Genomic DNA, 16858 nt, shown 5'->3' with positions numbered 1-16858 from the left:
CTTTTCTATTCCTAAAGCACAGTAAGTTATAGAAAACTGCCTCATTTGCAATTCCAGCAATAAATGCAGTATGTGGAATTGACAAGAGCCCACCCATGGAAAGCAGACACATCCCAGTTGGTGTTGTACCAGTAGATTATTGTCATCCTGAACATGGGAAGCTGCCAGCCTCACTATGTGACGCTTTTAGGTGCATTTCCAAAAAAAAAAATAAATCTCTCCATCTAAAATTGTTTTACTAGTTATAGTTCAATTGTATATATGTTTATACATATACATGCTTATTTCTTGGATTCTTCAATCTGAAGATCCAAGCTGTAAGTTCCCTAGATATCAAATTTAGAATATAATTTTATTTTTCAGCACCGAACGCGTGCCTTACTCTTCACTAAATTACTTGTAGAAAGGGTATTCAAATTCACCTGAATTACTTGTAGAAAGGGTATTCAAAAAAAAAAAAGAGAGAGAGAGAGAAGATTAACAGCTTGATTACATAATTGGGGTTACATGCTTGGGACTTAGTTCCTATCATTGACATAATCTAACTGCTGTGACACATCCAGCTTTGGATTTTTTAGTGCCACTCTTCATTGTCAAGTAAATTACTGTTTTATCTTCATTTTAAAATTGATCTCTAATTGTTTTAGTTTAAAGTGTAGTTCCTTGAAGCCCAAACTTCTGAAGAAAAGCTGCCAGCATTTGTAAGAACCCCCTACCTCCAGTAACTGATTGAAAAATTAAGCTTGAGTTGCTGTGCTCTCAATTTTGTGTGACTTTAGCAGTTCTTTTTACAGAATTAGAAACATTATTTTATATAGGTAAATATAGGTAGTATTGGGTAAATTTATAGGTAGTATTGGGGAAAAATGCATCTTGTTGACTGCATTCATATTGACAAAATTCATTTTGCAGTTGGAAATCCTCTGGTGGGCCCCTTTGGATCAGGACCAGAGCTGGGATAAATTACTCAAGTGTTTTTTCTAGGGTAGGACATTTATTCTGGTGACTGAAAGCAATGCCTTTGGTCTGTGTTGGAGGTCTTTTGGCCTCCAAACAGAGTTTAGAGTTTTGGCCATAATTTGAAAGGCACAAAAGGACCCAGAATGTGCCTCCTGGAGGGATCATTTCTGTCCCTTGGCTGCTGGCCAGCCCTGCAATTAGCAGTGGTGTCTACTGCTGGCAATATAAAAAGGTTATTGCTATTACATAGGAGAGGGGAGTCACTTGGCAGAGCAGCTCTTCATGAGACTCTTTAACTTAAATTATTTTGAAGTAACCTCCAAGGCATGCTGCAGAAGCTCTAAGTGTTATGGGTTTTTAAGAGAGCATAAGGGTATGTTACTGGGAATGAGAGGAGAGTGAGCAGCTTTCCTGGAGTTCTTCCAAACTCCTGTCTCTGTTTCACTTTTAAATGCTGCTGGCTGACAGATGATTTAATTGTGCTTCAGTATGAAAGCTTCTGGGAAGTTTTTAGAAACTTAATTGTTGTCGTGCACTGAGTATTTTGTCGAGATCTCCTATTTTTAAAGTCAAATTTTGGGGAGAAAAAAAAAAAAGGAAATATAGTAGAAAGGGACTGAAACCACTACCACTGAGATTTGCTCCTGCAGTTCATTTACAGCAATAAAATAACAAGGCAAGCAACACTTGAAATGCAATTTTCAGTAGTCTGACCAGTGCTCATCCATTCTTCTGGGAGGGAGGTATGGGGAGATCCTTTCCTATTCCCAGTTCCTGGCTTCCTTCCCGTCCCTCTGTCCATCCCCCAGCTGTCCATCTCCCCAGAAGGCCCTTCTCACCAGCCCAGGGCAGTGCTGGTTTTGGGCAGAACTGCTTTGAGCACACTTTGAAGGGCTGTGTGTCTCAGAGTGTGCCCACTCCCAGGTGCTGGGGCAGGCTGGCTGAGCTGTGCTCTCTGCAAACCCCCTGGGCCCTTTCTGCCCCTGTTGGCAGTCAGCTCACCCTCACCTGGCTGGGAGTGCCTGTGTTGCAGGGTGACCAGAACAGCCAAACACAGCTTTGCTGCACGTGCACACTTAATCCTGGGTGTGTTATCTTTCGAGATGAAGTTTCACACTTCAGCTTTGGGGGAAAACAAAACACAGGCTCCCTGTGCCATCAAGCTCTGGGGTGCAGAACATTTCCCCAAGAGACACTAGAGAATAGTATCACTTTTAGAAGTAGATCTTCATCTTCTGCCAACTCTATTTTTTAAACAAAGTGAACGTAAGGATACCCTTCTGTTCCACTGGAGGATCAATAATGAGCAGTGATCACTGCTACTGGAAGAATAGTTTGTTCTCAGCTCCTTCTGATAACTCTGGGACTTTTTCTCAAGAGGAGACTTTTTGCTTTATCCCATTTATTTTCTTCTGTTTGCTCATTACTAACTGTAGAAGCAAGTGAGTGGGGAAGAGCCCTTTTCTTGAGCACAGAGCCTTCCTCACTGTTTCTGGCCATTTTCTGAGTATTGTCACTAGGGGTGTAAAGCCTTGTCATTTGTCACCCTGGAGCTGTTGCATGCCGTGTGTGGTGGTGTTGGTGTGTCCTGCCTCCATGTGCTCTCTGTGGTGTTTGCTCTGAGTGTTCTGGGCATCCCCACAGCCTGTGGTGTTTGCTCTGAGTGTTCCTGAGCATCCCCACAGCCTGTGGTGTTTGGTCTGAGTGTTCCTGAGCATCCCCACAGCCTGTGGTGTTTGGTCTGAGTGTTCCTGAGCATCCCCACAGCCTGTGGTGTTTGGTCTGAGTGTTCCTGAGCGTCCCCACAGCCTGTGGTGTTTGGTCTGAGTGTTCTGGGCATCCCCACAGCCTGTGGTGTTTGGTCTGAGTGTTCTGGGCATCCCCACAGCCTGTGGTGTTTGGTCTGAGTGTTCTGGGCATCCCCACAGCCTGTGGTGTTTGGTCTGAGTGTTCTGGGCATCCCCACAGCCTGTGGTGTTTGGTCTGAGTGTTCTGGGCATCCCCACAGCCTGTGGTGTTTGGTCTGAGTGTTCTGAGCATCCCCACAGCCCCTCTGGATAACCCTGCTGTGTTCAGGTGCTGCAGACTGCCAGTGGCATCCCCTGAAACATCCCTCCCTAACTGCATGATTGACTTGGCATTGGTTGTAATTTCTTGGAGTTAATTAAGCACATGGACCAATGGATTGGTTGTAAGAAAAGAGATTGGATTGGATATTGCTTTTCTTATGGGAAAAAAATTATTAAAAAGTTTCCACATAAGGAATTACAGCAAATGCTGATAGTGCTGTGTAAGCCATGTCAACACCATCCTGTCACTCCAAATTACTGACTGCCAGTATGGGGGTGGCCTCTTACATCTCTGAATTCTGCTGAGACTAAAGCTTGGAAACTGTGCACCTTCTGGGGTAAAAGAGTGTTTTCACAGTCATATTTATTTCTTTGTTTTGTTGCATCTGCTTACATGCCACTATTCTGTTAATTCTGGTTTTAATTTTCTTTTAATGGAGAATCAGGCACACAGTGTGCAGCTCTAATCCAGCATGGAGAAAAAAACCAAAGTTGCATAGCACACTACAAAGTGAAAACATACAAATTCTGAATTTTATTAGTCTATTAGAAATCACTGCCTAATTGTACCTAAATGTGACATATATTATGAAATCCTAATATTGCAAATTATTGTGAATTAAGAGATGATGCTGTGAAATTCTTGTGCATATTTACTCCAAGAACCTGTGCTGGTTTTTGAATAGTTAAAAACACAATGTTTCCACGATCACAAATAATCATCCAGTACTTGCATATTTCTAAACTCAGATTTCAAATGCTGTATTTACAGTATAGCTTTATTTTACTTTTTTGCTTTAGCTGTAGATAGTGTGTAAGACTTGCATTTTGGAGAGGTGATTACAGTGCCACCAGTCAAGTCTTTGCAAAAAAAAGGATGAGAGAGAGAATTAACAAAGGGACATTTAGCTATTTGTTTTCCACATCTCATTTGCACAGATTCCACGTGCAGTCATTATTTTCATGAATAAGCAAGAGTAAGACCAGTTACATGATTGCATTGGATTTTTCTTTTTAGAAAATATTTTTGTGATCAAACTGCCTAGGTTCCTTATGAAAGATAAAGTTCATTTTCTACCTAATGCTGAAGTTGCTGTTGAACAATCTGTACATTTTAGGGCTGCTTTTTCTTTTTTTTTTTAAATGTCTACTTCTTTCTTTCTCATCTGCAGTAATGAAATGCTCTTGGGTGATAGCCATGCACTGTCTTGTTTTGCTGAATTACTTTGTTTTCTCACCTCAGCATCAACGAGATCCTCGGCTCAATGAAATTTTATTTCCCTTTTATGACACAAAAAGAGCAATGCAGATAATTGAGACATATGAGCCAGATGAAGACTTGAAGAGGAAAGGTAAATGGGGGAGGGAATTCAGAGTTCACTGGGTTTGGGCATTTGGGGAGTTGGTTCTGAAGCATTCAGGCTTTTAAAAGGGGGTTTGCAGTCCCTGTGGTGTGGGGACAAGCACTTGTGGAGGGTTCTGGACCAGGAAACTGCTCTGCTGGAAAAAATACCTCCCCTTCAAAATCACATTGGGTTTTTTTTGCTCCCTTTCTTTCATACTCAGGATCAGCTGAGAGGACTTGAGTAAAACATTCTGGAGCAGTTCACCTCTGGCTGACACCAAGCACAGGAAATTTAAGCTCCATTAGGGTTTTTTTTCCAGAAAGTTAGAAGTAGAATGGAAACTGGGATCACTCCACTTCTCTGTATGAGAGAAAAATAGACTTAAAGAAAATAAAAATAGGACTGCTGCAACCTTGCCTTAACAATAGCTGAATGTTCATAAATTACTTCAGAGAAAGCAATGTCAAAATTAGTGCCAGGTAACCATTCCCTGCAGCAGCTCTTTGTGAGTAATCCCTTCTTCCTTATCACAGATAATTTTCATCTTTCAGACTCTTGGCCTCTTTAGAACTGATATTGCCATACTAACTATTCCTGACTTGGTTTCATTAAAAATTACCCCTTAATTTGTATTTCTTTATGCTTTATTATGGACATAGACCAGCAGACAGATAAGAGAGAGGTATTATGAATTCTGTGTTCTGAATTCCTGTATGTGCCATGTTCATTGTAGGTTTCTGTTTTTGTTTACAAAGGTATGAACATGTATTTCAAACAGTAAATGGGAGGTATTGCAGATTTCCCTGGTGTTTTGTGAATGAGGCACTGCAGAGGTTCTGAGGTGCATGTCCCCATGTGTGTGTCAGTGGGGAGCAGGCTCTGCACGGGCTGGGTGACAGTGATGTGGCACAGGACTGGCTGTGACGGGGGCAGGGAAGGGCACAGGAGCCTGCTCCATGCCAGCTCCCAGCCCTGACTGCAGAACTGCCAGAGATCAGAGCTGTTGGGGCTGTTCTGAGGAGATGTCACTGCCTGTTTGCCTTCTCCACCTCCTCTCGTGCCTTAGCTCTGCTGCTGGTGAGTGCTGGACCTCAGGTGTTGAGCTGGTGGGCACCTGGTTTTAATTTGGAACATAATGGCACATTTGGCACCAGCTGCTGGGCAGCCTGGAGCAGAGGAGGGGCAGAGCTGAATGCTTGCAGGAACCTGTGTAAATAGCAGGTTCTGGGCTGGATTCCTGCCCTGGGAGGTGATTTGGGTCCTGTGCACCCTGTACTGCTGGCAGTGACTCACCATGGCTCCCTGTCCCTGCAGGTGTCATCTCCAGTGATGGCTTCTGCAGGTACCTGATGTCAGATGAGAATGCCCCCGTGTTCTTGGACCGCTTGGAGCTGTACCAGGAGATGGACCATCCTCTGGCTCACTACTTCATCAGCTCCTCTCACAATACCTATTTAACAGGCAGGCAGTTTGGGGGCAAGTCTTCAGTGGAGATGTACAGACAAGTGCTTTTGGCTGGATGCAGGTTGGAAGCAGGAGATAATCCATATTTGTGAATCTAATGCTTTAAAAGTACTGCATAATGTACCTTGGTGTTGATATTTTGTACAATGAATGTGTAAATGTGTTGGTGTGGCAAATGAAAACACATGTGTTTGTTTAAGAATCTTACTTTTCTCCCAAAAGCATTCCTTCAGGCAGAGGAATGTAGAAATTGATATAAGGAGAGTTTGTGGGAAAGTTAGGAGAAGTTTGATCTCAGAATGACAGCTGAAGAATTTCAGAGGGCTTTCTGCTTTACAGTGACAAAGTTTATATGTTAATGAGAATCAGGAAATTTATGGTTTCCTGCTTAATTTCTAATTGACTTAGTAGAATGAGAATAAGAAGAGTGGCTCAGTGCTAAAGACATTAATGTCCAGATGAGAATATACTGACTCACACATGCCATATTTAAGGTGGTATATCCAAAGTTATAGAAATAGCACATGTACAGCTTAGAAAGAGTTGTGCAATGCCCAAACCTAATTTGCAACTTACTGCTCTGATCATCAGTGCTGAAACATGTCCCAGGTAGCTCACCTGGAATAGAACACTAAGTTTATTTTCCTTGGATCTTCAGGTGTGTTGAGCTGGACTGTTGGGATGGCAAAGGTGAAGACCAGGAGCCAATAATAACCCATGGCAAAGCAATGTGCACAGACATCCTTTTCAAGGTAACACCTCTACACCTGGCAGCAAAGCCCAGGGGAGGCCTAGCAGGGCAGCCTCCTCTCCTCCCACTGGGATGCTGCTCCTGTGGGATGCACTGACAGGGGCAGGGATTCTGGCCCAGGCTTTGGGGCTCTTTCCTGACCTGCACCACCCACGCCTGTGCTCCGTCTGCCTTCCCACAGAAACTGCAGGGAGCAGGCTTGCTGCTCTTGCCCCCCTCCTTCACACCCTGGGGCCCTTTGCCCCACAGAGTAAATATCTTTGTTGTCTGAGGAGTTCCTCGCTGTGGAAAAGGCCAGGAGTTCCTGTGGGAGTGGGAATTCCCCACTGATGGCTGTGGGTGGAGGTGCCATCCTGCTGCAGGGGCAGGGAGGGTGTAGGGGGCATCAGAGCACAGGGGTTTACTGCCTCTCTCTCCATTTGCACATTTGAGACATCCCTGTGTTTCTCAGGGTGGGGTGGATAATAAAAAAAACCCTTTGATTATGTTTTTAATTTGATCCATTCTGACTTGTATCCTGTTGTTTTGATTTTGCAGGATGTAATTCAAGCCATTAAGGAAACAGCATTTGTAACATCAGAGTACCCTGTCATTCTTTCATTTGAAAATCACTGCAGGTGCGTAGTGCCCACTGTTAATTTTTAAATTGTGCACTGTCTGAGAGAGATGATATAGTTTAAAATACTATGATATGATACTTGAAAACAGTGGGGGGGTATGCAGGCATACTGAATGTCACTTAATATACTCATCAATCTTTATGTAGCTTAATAGTGGCAATATTTTTATCTGTGATAAAGCTGTGAAATGTATTTGGATGTTCCATTAGCTGTGTGAGATTCAGTTATTCTACTTTTTTGGTCTTGTTAAATTCATCTATGTCAAATAATAGACTTTTATTGACAGTATAATTACAGTAAAGTAATACTTCTCAGTTGAAACAAAGTGGGCAGTATATAATTTGGGATGTCTCCATTACTTAGCATTATTCTTTTGTGCTGAGTGATAGTGATTTCTTTTTTATATTTAAGAATTAACTGCCATAATCTTTTCCAGCAAATATCAACAGTACAAGATGTCAAAATACTGTGAAGATCTTTTTGGAGATCTCCTGTTGAAGCAGCCTCTAGAAACACATCCAGTATGTTATGTTGTGCCAGTCTCTCTATTTTTTGTATTAGTTTTTTTTTTAAAGAGATGATTTTTCATCCTAAAAAATTTTTGGGAAAAATTTTTCACTGGAATGGCTGCCTGGGGAGGTGCTGGAGTCCCCATCCCTGGGTGTGTTGAACAAAGCCTGGATGTGGCACTGGGTGCCAGGGTTTAGCTGAGCTGTTGGGGCTGGGTTGGACTCAATGATCTTGAAGGTCTCCTCCAACCCAGTGATTCTGTGAGTTCTGTGGAAAGTGCATCCCAAAGAGCTGGCTCTGCAGTGTCCCCTGTGAGGTTCACAGCACGCTGACGTGTCCCTCACAGAAAGAGAGCTCCCAGCAGCTCTCTGGGAAGGCTAAATCAGAGCTGCCCAAAGGCTGCCATGCCTCAGGGCGCAGAGTTATCCTCAGCTGTGTTCTGTGTCCTCTCCTCCTCCTCGTGGGTGGGTTCAGTCCCAGCTGCTCACAAACGCTGCAGAGATGGCAGGAGCAGCTCTTGGCAAGGGCTTGGAGCTGAGAACCTGGGCCAGGGCCTGAGGGAGGCAGGCTAGGAGGGACTTGGCACTTGGCTGGAGCAGATTTGGTTCGAAGTAAAAGCAAATGTTTGGCCCGGGGGGCATCCAAGTGTGTCCCTGTGTGGGAATGTAGCCTGGCAGAGATGAGCTCTGCAGCACTGACATCTAGTGGAACATCTAGTGGAGTTACATTACACATCTAGGGGAGGGACACATCCAGGGCAGTCCCAGCCCCAGTGCTGGCAGGAGCAGGTGTGCTCATCCAGCCTGCTCAGACTGCCTGCCTGGGTGCTGGGCAGGACCCTCACCCTCCCACGAGGAGGCTTCCACCCATTCTCCTGGGGCTGGGTTGGTATGGGGGGGTTTTTTGTTCGGTTGGTTTTCTGTTTTGTTTTGGGGTTTTTGGATTTTTTTTTCCTGGCTTGTTATTTGTCACCTCTGCTGCCTTTATTTGGTTTCAATTCATGGTGCTTTGTTCTCCTGGAGTGCTGCTTCTCTCCAGCTCAGATTTGGATGAAGAGATCAGAATATCTGAATAGTTCTTTTAAGAATTGTTACTGTTTATAGAAATACCTTCTGCTCCTGTATAATTTAGGCTTCTCTGGAAACCCCAGTCTGTTATGGTGCTAAGAATGCCAAGTTGTGGGTTCAATCTCTGTATTCATTTGAGAGTTGAACTCAGTGATCCTTGTGGGTCCCTTCCAACTCAGAATATCCTGTGATTATACCAGCAACTCCCTGGATAATATTCTTAGCAAGCCTAAGGTGGGGAGGGTGTTAATCACCTTACCCAAATCTCTGTTTCTTAGCCTCAATGATGTGATGGGACTTAAATCAGAGGATTTCATACTTTCCCTCTTTTCTGAATACTGTTTCTCCTCCTTCCCCAAACTGGAACTTTTATTACTACTTCCTTGTGTGTATGTGTGTGTGTGTGTGTGTGTGTGTGTGTGTGTGTGTGTCCCCTTTGCCTTTGAGAAGTACTGAATTTGTGACCCTGCTGGCAAAACCAGTCCCCATTACCTAGCTGAGGACTGGGTAGATTTCCATGCCCCAGTGCCAGTCCATTTGCACTCTCCAGGTGGGTCACTGCAGCTCCAGGGGACCATAACAGGTGACTTATTTAGAGATCAGATGATAGATAACAGGCTGAGCTGTGGCTTGGGCTGTGTGAGCCAGGGAGGGAGCCAAAGCAGGAATTCCTCTGAGAGGAGTGCAGGTCACATCCACACCCTCTGCCGGGCAGGAGGGGTGGGAAAACGTTCAGAGCAGTGCAGCTGGGGCTGGCACAGGCTGGAGAGCTGAGTGCTGGCTGCTCCAGCAGCTTCAGCTGTGCACAGCTTCCCCCTGGCCCAGGGAAGGAGGAGAGCAGGCTGTGGATCTGCAGTCACACAGCCTCCTGGCTGTGCCTGAGGTGGCACTGCTCCTTCACTGCCCCTTGGGGTTGCTGCCCTAAAATGCAGATCCCAAACCGGGACAGGGAGGCCAAAGGGCTGTTGTTACTACTGAGCATTTTCTTTGAATTGTTTTACAGCTTGAGCAAGGTAAAGCCTTACCATCTCCCAATGACCTCAAAAGAAAGATTCTCATAAAGAATAAAAGGCTGAAACCTGAAGTAGAAAAGAGTAAGTAACATTTGTCAAATACTAAATAAACAAAAGTCCAGATCACTGCAAAGAGACTTCACCAAAGTTTCCAGATTGTTTGTACTTTAGTGCTGGAAGAATAGGAGTTCCATGTAAATAACATTTGGTTTGCCCTTGTGTTTCGTGTGAGTGCCAGTCTAGGCCTTGATATCAGCATGTTGCACAGGCACAGCCAGCCCCAGAAATGTAATCCTGGGACTTTTATCAGACTGCTGGTTGAGCTGAAATATGAGGCAGATAGAATCTCCTGTCAGCTCTGCCAACACCAGTCTGTTTGCATTGCTGTGTTCTTCCTGGATAAGCATGAAGTGAAATGGAATTTCAAATTGCTCCTCTTGCTCTTGTTGCCAGTTGTGATGTTTATCTCCTTTCAGTAACAAGAATGTTGCTGTATTAGTTCCCAGTATGGCTGCAATGATAAACCCTGCTCCTTCTCCATCCCAAGAGAAGCCCCCAGGCCTTGCACTGGCTGCAGTCATACATGGCTGTGCCCCTCGTGTCTGACTGAATGCCCACGGGAGCACAGCTGGAAACCCAAGCACTGTGCCTCCATTGGCAGGGATCAAGCACTGGAGAGACAGCTGTCTGTTTATCCTGTGAGGGAGTAATGGGCCTGTTCCAGAGACCTTGGTAGTCTATGGGAGTTTAGGAGAAGTTCTTCCCAGCAGGGGTGGTTAGACATTGGGATGGGCTGCCCAGGGAGGTGGGGGAGTCCCTGTCCCTGTCCCTGGAGGAGGTTAAGGAAGGGCTGCTTGGCACTCAGCCACTCTGCCTGGCAGAGCTGGTGCTTCAGGCAGAGCTTGGATGCAGTCTCAGAGGCCTTTCCCAACCTAACTGATTCTGTGCTTCTGTGAAGTATTTCCCTTCACTTCAGTGAGCTTTGGCCACAGCCCTTACTGCTGACCACTTTTCAGATCTAACACCAATCTGTGCTTATTGGTGCTACTTAGTCTGTAAAATTTTATTACCAACTGAAAGGCCAGAGGACTCATTAAACAGAATGATCTGAGGAACAGGGAATCACTTGTGATGGTTCTCTTGTATTTCTTTGTGCTACAAACTGTTCATGTCACGACTAATTTAATTTCATTTTTCATATTAACAGAACAGCTTGATGCTCTGAAGAAGATGATGGAGGCTGGGGAAACTGCTGCTCCTGTAAATATCCTGGAGGATGATAACGAAGAGGAAATAGAAAGTGGTGAGGATTTCCTGGAGAAGGCTCTCAGACCTTGCCTGTGGCAGATCCCTGGGCTGGGTGCTCCTTTCCCTCGTGCCTGTGCTCTGTGGCAGCAGCAGCAGCAGCTCTGGGCTCAGTGCAGGGCCATCTGTACAGACCCCAGCCATGTCACCTCACCCCAGACAATTTTACCTTCCATTCACTGGTTGGAAGTTGTGTTAGAGCACCAACCAAATCAGCTTTCATTCTGTCTGGGAGAGAGAGAGAGGCGAAGAAGTTGTGATCTTTGCTTGAAAACACATATTGTCACTGTGTTTAACACTTGGGTCAGCATCAGAGGGGATTATTGCATTATACTGTATAAGAATAAAATGAGAGGAAGGATTTTTCTTGCCAAACCTCAGTTGTCCTCAGGGTAAATGTGCAGCTCTGAGCCAGTGATGTGGCCAGCAGAGAAGGGTACATGTATTTAGGGTGTGATCCACCCTGTGTGTTTTAAATGTGCACCTTCAGAAGGTGTAAATCACACCCCACCTGCCAGTGTCTGAGCCCATGGCCTGTGCCCTGTGTCACAGTCAATGTCCCAGCTTTAGCCTGCCACCTGCTCCTCTCATTTATTTGACTTTTTTTTTCCCCTTTACTTTTCAGCTTTGAGTACTGTAGGTTCTAATGGAAAATCCCCCTAAAAGCAGATGAGAATAATTCCTTGTAGTGGGGGCACACAAGGAGCCTGACAGTGCACTCAAGCCTGGCCACTGGCATCTTCTTAGATCTTTATTTGAAGAACTCTGTCATCAGTTCTTATTTCCCAAGGCTACTGGCTTTTTTTTTACACCTTTGCTAGGCAAAATACTGATTACTTCAAAAATACAGCAAAATAAAATTTGTCTTACTAACCATCTCAGGCCTTAGCTGTAATTTACTGCACTTGGAAACAGCTAATTAACTCTTAGAAATCTAATACTCTGGATTTTATTCCTGTTTTTAAGAAATGCCACACCCAAACCTGTGAATTCAGCTGTCATTTGTTTCATGCCTTGCAAAGAAAACAGCAGCTGCTGTGGTTTTTGCAGTGATCCTTTTTGTTTTCTGTGCAGCTGACCAGGAAGAGGAAGCTCATCCTGAGTACAAGTTTGGAAGTGACCTTGTAGATGATTACAGTCAAAAAGAAGCTGTTGCCATCAGTGTCAAAAAGGTGGGATTGCTTCTTTCATATATATATATGTTGTTATGAAAACTTTCCATGGAGGTTGTTGCAAAAGGCACTCTGCTTTGTGGAGACATCAGAGCACTTGTTGGAACATTCCAGCCTGAGATCTTCACCAGGTGCCCCTCACCTTCAGGTTCATGAGAGCACAAAGCTTTGTAGCCAAAACCACTCTCCCCTTGTTCAGGGAGGATATGCACTCACTGAGGAAGCAGAATCAGTGTGTAGGGAGCAGTGTACAGGGGGAGGATTTCATCAGAAATCCCAATTAAAGGCAGCAAACAGTTCCCTGCTCCAGGCTCTGGTGTTCCACTGTGCATCTCAGGTGCAGAATCCCAGTAAAAGGTGGAATATCAGCTCCCTTGCTCAGATATTTTGATTTTGGCAGGGCTGCACTCTTTGTGTTCACTGCAGGGTTTTCCTGCATCATGTTTCATGGTTAACCCTTAGAGTGGATTTTCTTTTCCACCTACAGCATGAAGGCAAAACAGGACAGTAATTCCCAGTGGGGTGTGGCAGGGGCTCTGTCAGACAGCCAGCTGGCAGACGGGGGAGGTTCTCTGTATTCCACTCATACCTGACCATTGCAGCTGTCAGTCACTTGAATATCATTGATGGAAATTAGGTCCAGGATTTGGAGTTTGGAGTAAGCTGCTCTGGCACTGGAGGCATTAGTGCTGCTGGCTACAGAGCAGAGCCCACCTGTGAGGGCTGAGGTACCTTAGCAGATCGTGTTCCTCTGCCACTCCAGTGTTCTGGCCACTTCTTCCCTCCTCCTTGCTTTCCTTTGGATGTTTCTGCAGACAGAAGTGTAGGAGTGGAGAACAGCAGTGTGTGTGCAGCAGCTCCAGAGCCATCAGACCTGCTCTGGGTATCTCTTCTGTCATCAACTTTGCTTCCTCAGCTTTTATGGGTCCTCCCACTGCAGTATCATTGCACTTCTTTGCATTTCCGAAGTCACTGCTCCTTGACTACCTGAATGTTTTGGGCTGTTTTGGTTGGATGGGGTTTTTTGTGGTTGCTATTATTGCTTTGAGGATTTTTGTTTGTTTGTTTCCAGATTAGTTGCTCATCCTCAGCACGTGTCCTTGGGTAACTTCTCTGCTCCTTTGCTGTTCAGTGACTTGATCTTTATTCTGCAGGAATGCACACCCAGTGCCAAGACAGTATTTACCTGAGATTCTCAGTAGCTTTTAATTGAAGGCAGACACCAGACTGCTGCATTGCAAATAACATCCTGGGACAGGCCTTCTCCAGTGTGGACATTTCAAGCACAGTTTACAGCACTCTTTACCCTCAGCTTTCAGAGCCTGGCAGTTTGCACATCCAGATCAGATGATCTTTATTGTGGTATCTTTATCTGGGTGTGTTATTCTTTCATTCTTCTCTGGAGCTTCCTGTGCCCAGCATCTAGTGATAGCTCTGGTTTAACTGTCTGCCATCCTTCATCCTATTCCCATGGCTGAGTATCAGATCTTGTGTACCCAAATTTGGAATGGACTACAAATTTTTGAAAGTGTATGGAACAGAAAAGCCTTACAGGAAGGTGAAAAAGGGTTTACTTTTTGCTAAATGCATTTGTTTTTTGAGGATTTTTTCCTCCTTACTGTATTTCCTCTTGCTTTTTCTTTGGGTAATGTATATATATTTTTTTCCCCTCAGGCTGTTGAAGATTCTGAGCAAGAAAACAATAAAAAGGTGACACAGGATCTAATGTAGTTTATTTTATTGCTTTATATATAACACGCATATTACTTACCCTGCATTCTCAGTGGTTTAACAATTTTATGCTCAGTTTCACCACACCTATTTTTGTCAGTGACTCTACCTCCTTTTGTCCTCTAGGGCTTCTTCTGCTGTGCTTTCATACTGGGGTCAGGGCTGTCAGAAAACCTGGGGACAGACAGAAGTGCATGACCTTTGCCTGCCTAGGAGTATCTGATCTCATGCACTGGGAAACCTGTTCTCTGAATGGTGCTGAGATGTATCATCCCTGCTTGATTTTGCCCTCTGCCCTTACCCTGACTGCACTTTGTTTTCCTCTCTCTTTCTTCCTTTTGCTTTCCCTTGGGACTTCTGCATTTATCTTCTCCCAAGAATCCCTTCTGTAAGACTCTTCCCACCTCTTTCCACTCTCCTCCTCCTCCTCCTCTTCTCATCCAAGCTGCTCCTGTTCATAACCACACGTTGTTTCAGTCTGTCTTGTTTTCTAAGTGAGTTCTGCTGCTTTTCTTGAGGGGTGGGGAGGTGTAAATGACATGGAGATCAACTTTTCCCTCTTGTCTTCTCTATCCCCTACAAGGCTCCTGTGCTGGCCTAACCATTCCTTTGTTTCTGCAGACTTCAGGAAACATTCCATCCTTGCCCCTTTCTTAACTCACAGTTTTAAAGTTGTGAACAGTGCAGAGTATAGCCCTACTCTAAAAATGAGGGGTCTGCAAGGGAATAAGATAAAACCAATGGCTGGTGCATTGTTTTTGAGCCTAAGTGTCACTGATGCAGTCACAGGGCTGCACCTGCAGGGTGCCATTGCCTGGCACTGAGGCACCACAATCCCTGGGGCTCCCTTTTCCCTGGGGCTCCTTTTTTTGTGGGTGTGGGTGGGTCAGGACAGTTAATTGAGATTAGCTGTTCTGAGCAGTCAAAGCAGGCACTTTAGGAGCCCTGGGCTTTAGGGGATGGGTGATCAGTTCTGCCTGAGTTAATGGCCTTTCAGAAGTTAAGACACTGAAAAGAACTGGTTTCAGTGAATAAATCTTGCCTGAATTTGACCTAAGCTGTATAAACAGCTATTGACCTAGTAACAACAAAGTAGAAAACAGGCTTTTTTTTTTTTAACACAGGGATGTGCTGTGGGCATATTTTAGGATCAGATTTGTGAAACCTCAGTATGCACATTTCTGAAAAGCAGTTGGGTTGAGCCCTGATGATCAGCATTAAAATGTGGTGTCAGTTTGATTTCATGGGCTGCTGGAAGTTTAATTCAGTCCAAAATGCACATGCAACAATGTGTACCTGGACTCATTCTGCTAACTCAGTCATTCTGTGCAGTCAGAAAATTGTGTTCCTTGTGACTATAATCATCTCATAGCAAGGCATAAGTGCTTCCAGTTCACATGGGTTTCATTCTTGGTGATGTGCCATCATTCTGGTAAGTGGGTTCACTTTTCCTTCACTCTCCCACCTCAGGGAGTGAATGGGCTGCAGTATTGCAGGTTCTGTGAGCTGCATTTTCCTCCAAGGGCCTGGTACAGCTTCCTCTTCCTGACTGTTTCCTGAGTCAGTGATGGGGGAGAGCTTCTGCCAAGCCCTGAGCTGCAGTCTGAGTGTCTGAATACACTTTGTACTTCCCAGCTGGAGGTCACTGTCAGCCTACAGGCAGGTTTTTTGGTAGGAGAGCAACCGAAGATGCATGTGTGGGAAAAACATGATGAATTCGCAGAGATTGTTTAGCTTGACAGAGATTTTTTTTTTCTTTTTTCATTTCAGTGAAAAGAATGTGTTTCAAACTGGTTTAGGGGAAGGCAAATATTGGACAGGGAGAGCCAATTAAGAAATGCCTCCTGATGTGGGTTTCTAGCAGATGAGATACTTGTAGAAAACTCTTAAGTTCAGTTATAAATAAAGTGCATATTTATATAGGTGATGGATTCAGGTTTTTATCAGTTGAAGTGGATAAGAATATGAACTTGGTACTGTGTCTTCTACTGAGTGCCAAGTACACACAGTTTCTATCAGAAAATGCATATTAAATAACACTTTTTGGAATTTATTTGACAAAGATGGATCTCCCGGTATTGTTTAGGCTGTTGGAATATTTAGCTTTTATGCCAGTGTTGTCCTACTAACTTCATGTAATATTTACCCATTGCTTAGGAACTTTTCTATCATCAGCCCTCTTGCATGCATCCTGCAAAATTGAGAGTCTTATATCAACAAGAAAATAAATTTTAACTTATGACACTAAACTTCCACTTTTCTTGTATTAATTTGCACTGTCTTTAACCTTCTGCAGATTTGGCTATAATTTTGTCCCACCTTTGAAAAACCCAGCAGCAGTGTTTGCAGACAGAATTGGTGATTGTTCTTTTTAATGTGTTTCCAGGGTTTAGTAACTGTGGAAGATGAACAAGCGTGGATGGCATCTTACAAATATGTAGGTGCCACAACCAATATACATCCATATTTATCAACAATGGTCAACTATGCTCAGCCTGTAAAATTTCAAGGTTTCGATGTAGCAGAAGGTAACATAAAAGGTTGAATGAAATACAAGTATTTGCTTAACCTAGGTAGCTTTTTAATCTCTACATTTCCTGAATTTAGAAATAAAGGCGTAAGACTTTGATAGTTTAATGACCATCATCAGTATGCTTGTAGACCTGTTTCCTTGGATGTGAAGCTAGCATGTAATTCCATTCGTCATCCACACGGAGTCACTCAGTTACTGGGAGAACAGGAAGCTGTTGAGGTTGGTTCTATTCCGTGGGCCTTCCCAACTGAAATGCTTTTTTTTAGTTCATCTCTCTCTGCAGTTAGGTGAGCACAGCTGTCACAGTGGGCAGCAGT

The 16858-nt window shown here is 44.2% G+C and overlaps 1 protein-coding gene across 4 annotated transcripts in view; it reads left to right on the top strand.

Moving 5' to 3' along the window:
- Positions 1-16858, top strand: part of PLCB4 (phospholipase C beta 4) — a 179187-nt gene that overhangs the window by 120860 nt on the left and 41469 nt on the right. For 3 of the 4 annotated variants that reach the window (XM_066546012.1, XM_066546013.1, XM_066546011.1), the window contains 9 exons: positions 4273-4381; positions 5690-5900; positions 6498-6591; positions 7128-7207; positions 7647-7731; positions 9791-9881; positions 11008-11103; positions 12180-12277; positions 16395-16536. In XM_066546012.1, coding sequence (XP_066402109.1) covers positions 4273-4381; positions 5690-5900; positions 6498-6591; positions 7128-7207; positions 7647-7731; positions 9791-9881; positions 11008-11103; positions 12180-12277; positions 16395-16536 — 1006 coding nt within the window. Of the gene's footprint in view, positions 1-4272; positions 4382-5689; positions 5901-6497; positions 6592-7127; positions 7208-7646; positions 7732-9790; positions 9882-11007; positions 11104-12179; positions 12278-13951; positions 13988-16394; positions 16537-16858 lie in introns of all 4 variants that reach the window. The other variant, XM_066546014.1, reaches the window with a different exon arrangement.

This window comes from Molothrus aeneus, chromosome 3 (genome assembly GCF_037042795.1).
Source record: "Molothrus aeneus isolate 106 chromosome 3, BPBGC_Maene_1.0, whole genome shotgun sequence".
Lineage (NCBI taxonomy): Eukaryota > Metazoa > Chordata > Aves > Passeriformes > Icteridae > Molothrus > Molothrus aeneus.
The sequence above is the reverse complement of the archived record's forward strand: the minus strand, read 5'-3'. Positions and strand labels throughout refer to the sequence as shown.